A 12,099-nucleotide genomic window follows, 5' to 3' on the forward strand; every position below is an offset into this window, starting at 1 on the left:
CACAGGTGAATCAACAGATTAGGTAAGCAAGCAAGAACAATAGCGAAAATGGCAGATGGAGCAATAATAACATGATCCATGATATCATGATATTTTTAGTGATATTTGTAAATTGTCTTTCTAAATGTTTCGTTAGCATGTTGCTAATGTACTGTTAAATGTGGTTAAAGTTACCATCGTTTCTTACTGTATTCACGGAGACAAGAGCCGTCACTATTTTCATTATTAAACACTTGCAGTCTCTATAATTCATAAACACAACTTCATTCTTTATAAATCTTTCCAACAGTGTGCAATGTTAGCTTTAGCCACGGAGCACAGCCTCAAACTCATTCAGAATCAAATGTAAACAATATAACAGTATACAATACTCACATAATCTGACACATGCATGCCGCATGCATGACGAACACTTTGTAAAGATCCATTTGAGGGTTATATTAGCTGTGTAAACTTTGTTTATGCACTGTTCAAGGCAAGCGCGAGCTCCGTGGGTGTGGAGCATGAGAATTAAAGGGCCAGTAGCCCTGAATCGGCTCATTTATAATGATGCCCCAAAATAGGCAGTTAAAAAAATGAATTTAAAAAAATCTTTGAGGTATTTTGAGCTGAAGCTTCACAGACACATTCAGGGGACACCTTAGACTTATATTACATCTTTTTAAAAAACGTTCTAGGGCACCTTTAAACTGTACTTTAACTTTTTGGAATTTTCAGTGTGAACACACTTCTCACACTACACACAAAAGTACGCAAATTTGGAGATTTCGTACACTTCAGATTTCGTATTATACATTTAATGTGTTCTGACAAATCTTGTACTCCCACACATTGCAAAAGAATCCATGCTAACCATATAGACCTCATGAGAAAGTAATTTTATGAGGTCGCAATTTCTCATAAATTTGTCTGGTGTGATTTATATGGAAACATACAAATTTTAGTAGAAAAAAAAATGTCTATAACTAAACCTAACCATCAGTAGGGTGTAAGCAGATGTACGAGAAGGCATGAAAAAGATTGTGCAAATTCATACAAACTAACCACCATTTCGCCAAAATATAAATGGTTACAGATTGGCATGAAAGTGCGTTGATGCTACATTAAAGTGTGTAATCAATTCAAATTATTTTTAAGTGTGTGCATATGTGAGTAAGTGTACTTACTTATGAATAAGAGAAAGAAGGAGAGACAGAGAGAATAAAAGACAGAGATTAGCGTCACACATTTTTGAATTCACCGCAGGCTGTTTCACCCTTTTGTGTCGCAGCTCTCTGGAGCTTCTGCTCATCTTTATGTTTTTAATTAAGACTTCCATTTTCTATTCAAACTGTTTTTCTGTTTCAGTCTCATGCCCATCATATTTCATATAGAGTTAAATAGCACACTGCTAATTATTTTCCACTGTAAATTACCTCAGATCATAAGAGTGGGCGGAGCTTATGCTCATCTGAAATATTGATTGGCTCCTTCATTTGAAAGCATTAGATCAGTCCTCATCCAGCACGTATTTTGTCATACATTAATAGTCTGTCTGCGTACTAATAACTCGAGCTGGTGGCAAAGTGCCGGCTTCTTATAAATCACATTTGTATCTCGTTGCTCACGCTGACTGCCTGCAGAGAATTGATTAGTGGACGACAGGCACTGTTTGCAATTGTATAGCTTTGTCCTGTGGACTCTCCTGGACTCATTTTAATGTCATATAGTGTAGCAGCGGATTGTTAGCAGATTTGCCGCCGCCAGCAATGGGGTTTATATGTCACAAAAGCTCAATCACTGTTCATTTCTCATCTCATTTTAGCCTCTCAGAATTAAATGATGCTGCCGCGGTCATTCATACGCAGTTATTCAGGCAATAACATAAACCTAATAGAGGCCGATGCCGCTGATGTTGAGTTTCTTATTTTCCCACAGATTGGAGAGGTTACATTCTGCCCTCTGGATATGAATTTGTTTGGAGAGTGAGGCTTCGGTTCTCATTCGTCACATACATCTTATCACAGTTGCTTTAAACATAGTTAGACATTAAATACGAGTTACACATGAGGATAAATCTGTCAGTGAAACTGAGTCTTGTCTAAATGACTCATGTCTGTTGGCTGGTGTTTTACTCTCTGCTCATTTATAAAAGACAGCATCCTTAAACACATGTGAAATTGGGGATTTCACACTCTCACTCTGAATTCGGACAAATAAATGAATTTTGTCACTCTAAACAGAGGGTTTCAAATTCTCTTATTGTGATTTAGAGCTAGTTCTAGTTCAGATTTACTGAGATTCAAATTTGAACAGGATAAACAGTCATGTTTGTTTTATTAGTGCAGACAGGTACTGTAGTGTGATAACGGCTCTGTTCCAAAACCTAGTGAGCTGACTTGCTCACTAGCTTTAAAGGATTAGTCCACTTTCAAATATAATTTTCCTTATAATTTACTCACCCCCATGTTATCCAAGATGTTCATGTCTTTTTTTCTTCAGTCGAAAAGAAATGAAGGTTTTTGATGAAAACATTCCAGGATTATTCTCCTTATAGTGGACTTCAATGGCCTCCAAACGGTTGAAGGTCAAAATGACAGTTTCAGTGCAGCTTCAAAGGGCTTTAAACGATACCAGACGAGGAATAAGGGTCTTATCAAGCAAAACAATCAGTCATTTTCTAAAAAAAAATACAAATGTATATGCTTTATAAACACAAATGATTGCCCTTCAAGTGGTTCCGCCATTCCCCTTTTCGTATTTTTCAAAAAGCTTATGCTGTATGTCCTACGCCTTCCCTATTCTACTTATCGAAAAAATGTAACTGGTGCTGCGTTCATTCCGTAAGTTGAATAGGGAAGGCGTAGGATATACAGCGTAAACTTTTTGAAGAATACAGAAATGTGGTTTTGGCGGAACCACTTAGAAAGCGATCAATTGTGTTTATAAAGCATATACATTTACATTTTTTTCAAAAATGACTGATCGTTTCACTATAGAAAAGACCCTTATTCCTCGTCTGGTATCGTTTAAAGCCCTTTGAAGCTGCACTGAAACTGTAATTTTGACCTTCAACCGTTTGGAGGCCATTGAAGTCTTATATAAGGAGATATAAGGAGAATAATTATAAGGAGAAAAATCCTGGAATGTTTTCATCAAAAACCTTATTTTCAGCTGAAGAAAGAAAGACATGAACATCTTGGATGACATGAGGGTGAATAAATGATCAGTAAAATTTTATTTGAAAGTGAACTAATCCTATAAGGACACATCCTCACTGAAACTGACATTCATAAGTGACTGATCTGAAAGGCTGTACAGGCATTAACTCATTTAAGGTAAAGAGCATGAGAAAGTTGATGTTCATGAATTATTCAACTGTGATGTTGACATGGTGTTAAGCTGATAACAAAATGCTGTACAAAAAATATCTTCACTCAAATAGTGGGTGAAATATATATTTTTATATATATATTTTGCAGTATTAAATGAGTTAAATATACAAAGTACACTTAAAAGTAAACTTTTATGAACTAAAAAGCCAATTTATCTCCAGTTTTGAAAAAGTTCACTTAAATCTGTACTAGTAGTGCATTGATATTAGTATAATTACTACATAGTTGAACTTACTTAAATTTGCTTAATAAAACAAACTTAAGTATACTTCCTTTTTTGTAAGAGATTTTACTCTGGTCCTTGTGCAGGAGATGCAGGTTTGATCCTATGGGCCGTATAACATTTGAACTTCTACTACAATACAGCTTCAGGACTTCTTTCTTGTGGTTTTCCAGATGAGAAGACAATGAACTTTGCCTTGCAGTCACAAACCTGATCCAGCAGGCAAGACCTTGTCTGAACCTCTTCGTTAAATGTCAATGTAGGACATTTAAACTAAATTATTCAGACGTTTACTTTAAGAACAAGACTACCAGTTTGGTTGAAGGTCTTTGGTCTTCATGTTGGTCTTCATGGTCTTCTTTGGAGAGTTTGATAACTTAATGATGCTATTTGAAGGTTTTCTCCTGCCCCAAATATAATGAATATGCTGCGGTATCGAGTGAACTCTTCCCTGCACGACTTCAGCCGTATCTGTTAATAAAGCAGGTGGGCTGCAGAATCCCTCTGTTTCCGCTTTCATCTCTCAGACATTGTTGAATGCGTAATTGAGCGATGGTCTCATGTTTGGTACTGTTCATTGACATTCTTGCTTTGTTGAACTGCTTAATCAGGCACAAACACAAAACACAAGCTGTCAGAACTTCAGACGGATCTCTTACAATGCTGTTTGAACTATGATCACGTTGCTATCACGGCTAATGTGCTGTCAGAGTGTAATAGCAATATAACGATGTGAGCAGTAAAAAATATACTGAAGATTCTTCCAGGGATAACACAATGATAAAAATGTATCATTTTTACATTTTTATGGGTTACTTTCTTCTGTGGAACACAAAAGATGAAGATTTTTTTTCCATATAATAAACATGTCTAATGGATCCATCCATCCATCCATCCATCCATCCATCCATCCATCCATCCATCCATCCATCCATCCAATCTGTATGCCTGTCTATCTCAATACATTTGCTACATTTGCTCTGCAGCTTCTGTCTTTTTAAACACAATAAATGACGTGATGTGACTCACCGTCCTGGTTCATTGTCATTAGCATCAAAACATCTGACAAATTAGAAGAGGTTCAGAAAAAGTCACTAGACCTTTGGGAAGCCACTTGAAGTGTGACTAGCCGAGAGTTCCTTTGAGAGTATAACAGCTGTTTCTCTCCACGCTGTGGCTCTGCTATCAGTCCGTGTGTCTAAGTCACAGATGAACGTCCCGTCAGCTGCTGTAATGATGTAATGTTCGGATGAAAGAGGCACGACTCCCACAGAGGTTTGTGTGCTGCAACAATGAGATCCGGCATTCAGTAGCACACCTGCTTGAGCCTGTGGAAAATATCCAGCCCATTTACAACTGCAATGTTGCATCTTTTCCAGTCAATAGCCCTGTTTTGCTCACTGTCATCTGCTCACAATAGCAGGGGTCATTTGAATACTTTCTACCTTCCAGATGGGACGTTTCATAATCGAATCCTTATTTTTCTCTTTTCTGTTCATTTACGGTGTCCTTGGCGGAGCACCCAGATATGAATGCTGTGAAACAGAAAAATGTGTTTTTAATTGTGTAACTGTAGGTAATTGATTGTTTAGGCCGCTATTAATCATAGTTCAAAAGCTCTGCTGGTTTTCAATGTTCTGTGAAGCCATTTGTGAACAACTTTTCTGTTGAACCAGAGTGCAACTGTTTAATAGAAGTGTTTTTTTTTTTGTACTTCTACTTCTGAAGGAAGAGAGTTATTTTTCTTGTATAATGGCCTTTTTCAAATAAAATGTGTTTGCCACTATGCTTTTGCAGATATTGGATAAATAGGAGAGTGTATATTTTTTCTGATGGTTTGTCCAAGTAACGTTTGTTTTCAGTTTACCCATAAGCACTTTTCTTGTACAAAAGTTTGTTATAATTCTTCACCGGTGAACATGAAATCGATCTTTGTAATGGTCATTCTGTTTCTCGGTTGATGATTGATGGTTCATTTCTTCTCTTCTAGTGGTTTGGGGATCTAGTCACACCAGTTTGGTGGGAGGATGTTTGGCTGAAGGAAGGATTCGCTCATTACTTCGAGTACATCGGAACTGATTTCCTCTTTCCAAAGTGGAACATGGTGAGTCTGTTCGTTTATTTCATTTTTCTATTGATCTAAAGCAAGCACTGCAATAATCTTTTTTTCATTCAATGTTTGTATAACTTGGATGAACATCTATAACTTGGATGAAATGTAAATATAAATTTCTGCTTTCTGTAATGTGACAAAAAAGATTTATATCATACTGTATACACAAATAACAACACTATATAGAGTGGGTTTTGATGGTTTTTATGCTATTCAGATCTGAATCTCTTAAAATAAGAGCAAATCTGTAATGTTTTTCACACAAATGAGATCTTGAGCATTTCTTCTTATACCAAAATTGAGAGCAGAAAATCTCAGCAACAATCCTCTTGCAGTGCATTTGAGTGATATAAATGTTGATAACACTCTGACACTGTTTTTAATTTGGTTCTGATTTCTTTAGCCTAGTGGTTAAATCATGGCACTTTTATTGGCAATGTGGGTTCAAATCTGGCTTGTTGCATTTCCTGATCCCCCTTTCCCCATGCCTTTTAAAATAAGCCAAAAACAAAATGTTTGCATGAAAGTAAAATATCATAAATACATACATGCATACACACTCAAAAAAAAAAGATTTGTTGATGCTATTCAGTTTATTTAAACAATTTATTTTGATTCAACACCATTGTATCAGGTTTCTGGTTTAAATGTGATTGATTCATGTTAAAATGACTTGAAACGATTACTCTTTGACTTAACTTGATGTTTTCATGTTGGAATAACATGTTTCAATCAAGTAAACCCAACCAGGACTCAATCAAACAGGATTTTCACTTCCCATCATGCTTTGCAAAGGGGCTGAACTAGGAGTGTAAATGTTGAAATAAAGTGTTATTTTAAGCAGTTTTTAGGAAGATGAGAAAATGGAAAGACTTTTTAATGTTTACTGTTCTATTATGTTGGTATTTAAAAGTTTCTGTTAATTAATAGTTTTAGGGTTACCATTGTGGTGAATTGTTGCACTTGTGCTTGGCTTGAGGACCTGCTAACAAACTTTCAAATTACTTTAATAAGAAAATAATCACTGTGGTAGTGCTCTAGGTTGCATTTCCCAAAAGCATTGTAAGCCTATGTTGATTGTAAAAGTATTGCCATCAATGGACTTATGATCAATTTAGGCTTTACAATGTTTCTGGTTAAGGCAATTTAGGATGAATCCAGTATCACATCTAGATTTCTAACACAGAACATCACAAAAGTTATATAAACCACAAAATTAAACAAGAAGAATTAAGTGTAAAAATCATTGTATAAGAAAACAATTTATTATTTATTTATTTATTGCTTTTTATTTATTATACAAAACATTGCAAATTAGTTGGGCTGACACTATTAAATTAAGCTGTGCCCAGCCATAGTAAATAAGTTGAATCAACCTTAATAAATTAAGTTGACCCAACGTAAGTACATTAAATTGGAACAACAGAATTGCATAATGCTGAAATAAAAATCCTTTCCATGATTTTTTTATGTTCGTTCAAAGAGTTATTTTTTTGAGTGCATACATACTGTATAGTCAAACCAAAAATTATTCAGATATTTCTGATATATTTTTACTAGTGGGTGCAGGACACTATAGTTCATTTATGTAATTGAGGATAGCAAAATAAAGTAAACTGTGACATTATTTTACCCAAAATGTCTTCATACAGTGGACTACTAGTAAAATTGATAAAAAATTTGGAACCAAAAATTATTCAGACACTTTGACCTGACCATGTTTTGCTTAAGTGTTATCTGACATAATTAAGATTAATTCTGACACAGTTTAACTCTGAGATCCTGTCATATTTTATTACCATTTTTAAACTATAGTGAATAAACTGTATTAATGAATGAAATGTTCAAGGTGTCTGAATAAATTTTGGTTTGACTGTACATAAAAAGTGCTTTTTAGTTTATATGTAGAAATTTTCCAACACAAAATTAGCTCAAATGACATTAAGTGGGCTCAATGGAGGCATGCAGAGACTGGTTCATTATGAGCTTGTAAAAACAAATTGTTCCAACAGTTTTAATGGTTATTATGAACACAGTTTGAGTTTGAGTTCATGTGCAGAAAGAGTCATATCTAATAGTGTTGAGCTCTGTTATCACACGCCTCTATTTTTCAGTCCTGCTGCATTGCCACAGCAACCGGTGCTTATGCCATCATATTTTGCTGTTTTAATGAAACTTCAGTCTTTATGTAGTCTTCTCCAGATGTACAATCAATTATCAGAAGAGAGGTGTGAAATGAAACCACAGTGCCACATATTAGATTGGTGAGCTTCTGATCATAATGCATTGTGAACAACACGTTTAAACATTCTAGTTTGCTAAAATTATTTTAAAGTTTGCAAAAAATATTCAGTGGGAAAAGACAAACTACATTATTAGTGTTACACACCTCTGTGTCAGTCTGATCAAAAACTGCTAATTTACTGCGGAGCTTCACAGACCTGGAATCTGTGCCAAAGCTGCCATTTAAAAAACACTTGAATTCAAGGTGACACAAAGACACACATAAACAAAAGCACAAAATCCAAACGCCTATAAATAAATTGCAATAAAAAAAAAAAAAGTTTAATGGTCTAATGATTCATCCACATCCATTTCCTCCATCCAGATGGGTTCACGTTTGGAGAAAGACAGTCAGTAGGTTCAGTGATGCTCTGAATGGTTGAGTAACAGCCAAGAATTATGAGGCTATTTGACCAGACCAGGTGCGCCAAACACAATATCATCTCGTGATATTCCTGCATTATAGGATGATAAATAGATCCAGGAGTGTTTGTGAACACCAGGAGGAAGTCAAACACCTTCAAAGACGTCTCGAGTCACTATATCTGAACATTATCAATATTTTATGAGAATTTCTAGAGTCATGATGAGAACAGGACTTCCACCTTCTTCCCCTAAGAAAATTTCTTTTTGAAGAATGATGCAATCCTGCAGTTCTTCTGAAGGCCATTCTCGTCATGAGGAGCTGCATATTAGTTATTTCAGGTGTATCCATGACCATCAGTTTAATTCATGTAGCATAAGTAGCATACATTATGATAATTAATTTCTTTGTTTGTTAACTGATTCATGTTTGTGGATCACTTACATTCCATAATAAAATCCACTTTTAGGTGTTACTGAAAAAGCAGCCTGACAAAATTATACAAGTACAAGGTTTGTTTGAGCATAAAGCGTAATTGAAAACAATTAGTATAGTGCTATTCCAGCTTTAGTGGTCTGTTGTGATACACTTGAAGTTTCACTCATAAAATGAAATAAGTTTGTAGACCATCAGCACAACAAAACATACCACAGTTTTCCAATGTTGACACTGTTGTTGACACATCCATGACACTGATGATCCCCAGCTAACAAAAATATGTTCTTAAAAACGTTTTGCCAATGCACCCATTAGAGTTGTTAAAAGTACCGACTTCGGTACCAATTGGTACTGAAATTTTAAAAATGTGACGCTTTGAGCGCTGTTGAGCGGATTCGTAAACACCTCTGATTGGCCATTGTGTTCATGCGCTCATTGGATATGTCAGTGATTATCTTCAATGATCAACACACAGGAGTGTTTGAAAGCACACGGAAGTGTTTGAATTCGAAATCGCAATATCGCGACTGGTCTGCGATAGAAGTCTGCTTTCAAACGCTCCCATGTGTATCTGTGTAAGCGCTCAGTGAAGAGCGTCATTGATGACTATTTACAACGTTTTTGAAACGTTGATCATTGAAGTCAATCACAGACATATCCGATGAGTGCGTCACCACAGTGGCCAATCAGAGGTGTTTACGAATCCGCTCAACAGCGCTCAAAGCATCACAGTTTCAAAATTTCAGTAACGACGTGGTACCGAGGTCGGTAGTTTTGACAACTCTAGTTCCCAATATGAAAACACTGTTTCTGAATGCTCTCTGAATGTCCAAATTGTATTTTTTTTTTTTTTAATTAGCATAGCATTATAAATCCTTGCGAAAAGGGATGGGCTCTAGTTCACGTGCAACTGATTGCGCCGGCGCCTCCATTATATTGTCTGCTTTATTTGTTTCTTATTTATTAAATCCAGGCAATTGGTTGATGAAACATTGATTAAAATTGAGATCCAATTTATACAAAACGAAGATCACTTTAACGAAAGGCTTTCTACAAAACAAACTTAATGAAGAGGTCAAAATCATGTCTGACCCACTCCATGTCTCTCGATATACTGCGCATCTTATGATGTAGCTATCCTATCTTACTCGTGCTGTTCACTTTTCATAATCAACATAGACTAAATAAAAAATAACAGTATACTATTTAAAGATAAATATGAAACTAAAACCATTTCCACGCACATGCTCTGCTGTGCAGATGTCAACCAGGTACTGGCGCTGGATTATTTACGTGTTATATTATCATGTGTATTATTTAGGGCGGTCAAAATAACACGTTAATTTCGATTAATTAATCTGAGAAAAAATAATAACAGATTAGTCCATTCCGTATTGACCTTTGAACCTGGAGCCGTTCTAGCCACCCACCATTCGACTGTAAAATGAAGGAGGGAGACGACTGCTGCGCTGACGGACAGAACGAGCAGAGCTCCTCCCTCATGCGCGTGAGCTCTCTCTGTTTTCAAGTAAGCACCGTCTTTGCACTCTCTCTACCTCACACATAATAATCTAAATAAACTGACACAATGCTAAAAGTTCGTAAGCCCGAATCCATGTTTCACGAGGCGCATTCGGAGAATGTTTTTCCTGAATAACCGTTGGGTGTGAATAGTGCTCAAAAGAACGTCACCTCATCTTCTCTGACAGGCGCCCTGCACATGCAGCTGACATAAACCACACTTTCAGTAAACAAAAAGAAAATCCTATCCAGTGTTGAAGTGTTTTCTGTGTTGACAAATCTTTTGCGATATCCTAATAACAGTCGCGATTCGCACGCAACGCATCAACGTCCGCTAATGTCCAATTCGCGACCTAATGACTCATTTGAACAGATTCATTTTAATGAATCATGACAACAACTGATCTGTCCACACGGTCTATAATGAATCATTTACTCGAACAACTCTGAAATGAGAACATAGGTTTGCTTACCCCATTTAGCAAGAGTGGTTAGTAAAATTAGCCTTAAAGGTCCCGTTCTTCGTGATCCCATGTTTCAAACTTTAGTTAGTGTGTAATTTTGTTGTTAGAGTATAAATAAAATCTGTAAAATTTTAAAGCTAAAAAGTTCAATGCTAAGCGAGATATTTTATTTAACAGAAGTCGCCTACATCGAACGGCCAGTTTGGACTACTTGGTCTACTTCCTTCTTTAATGACGTCACTAAAACAGTTTTTTGACTAACCTCCGCCCACAGGAATACACAAGAGTTGCGTTTGTAGATTGTGTTTGTCGCCATTTCGTCGAAACGCTGTTATTTTCATCCCGCAGTCCAATCACGGGGTCTGATTCCGGCTCAAATTGATAGGGTAAAATTAAAGACATGTTTACAATAACACTGAGCGCATGCATCTCCACGTTATGGTAAGAGGCGTGACCTTTCCGGGCAAGATGCGCTCTCTCTATGGCTCTGGGTGCGCTCAGAGCTGTCGAATCACAACACAGGAACCGCTGGCACAATCAGAACTCGTTACGTATTTCTGAAGGAGGGACTTCATAGAACAAGGAAGTCATCAGCCCGTTTTTATGACAGTGGAAACAGCGGTATACAGACAAGTAAATTATGTGAAAAATACTGTTTTTTTTTTTACACGCGAAACATGAACACATGTTATATTGCACACTATAAACACAATCAAAGCTTCAAAAAACCACGAAAAACGGGACCTTTAATAATCCACAATATTTTCAGGTTATTTTATATTTAATACTTTCACAGCAAAAGTTATGTATGCGATTAATTTAGATTAATTAATCACAGAGTATGTAATTAATTAGATTAAAATTTTTAATCGATTGACAGTCCTAGTATTATTCATTTTAAATATTACGGTTATCACAATATATTGTCAGACCCTGAATTAACACAATAACGATTTTTCATGTTTTAAATATCATGGTTATCGTCAATACCGGTATATTGCGACACCCCTATTTTGAATGTTCTCTGAATATTCTGAAACAAGCAGCAACATTTAAAAATGTTATACAAACGTCCAACTAAAATGTTTCAGAAACAATGTTCCTTGAACAATGTATAGATAACGTTTTGTGATAATGTTTTGAGTAGACCAGATAACTTTGAACAAACGTTCTATAAACGTTACTGGAAGAATATTTGTTCATTACTTTGAAAGAAAATTGCCAAAACGTTAGGGAATTTTTGAGAATGTCCCCTGTTAGCTCAGTCTTTGCTATGAATTATCTAGTGTGAAGATTACTGTGCGTTCATCACTCTGACC

At 36.0% G+C, this 12,099-nt stretch overlaps 1 protein-coding gene across 1 annotated transcript in view; it reads left to right on the forward strand.

Annotated features, from left to right (window-relative positions):
• Positions 1–12,099, forward strand: part of LOC125245225 (thyrotropin-releasing hormone-degrading ectoenzyme-like) — a 173,209-nt gene that overhangs the window by 88,906 nt on the left and 72,204 nt on the right. Inside the window, 1 exon segment of the mRNA XM_048155752.1 lies at positions 5,588–5,701. Within this exon segment, the coding sequence (XP_048011709.1) occupies positions 5,588–5,701 (114 nt within the window).

The sequence above is a fragment of the Megalobrama amblycephala genome, linkage group LG14 (genome assembly GCF_018812025.1).
Source record: "Megalobrama amblycephala isolate DHTTF-2021 linkage group LG14, ASM1881202v1, whole genome shotgun sequence".
NCBI lineage: Eukaryota > Metazoa > Chordata > Actinopteri > Cypriniformes > Xenocyprididae > Megalobrama > Megalobrama amblycephala.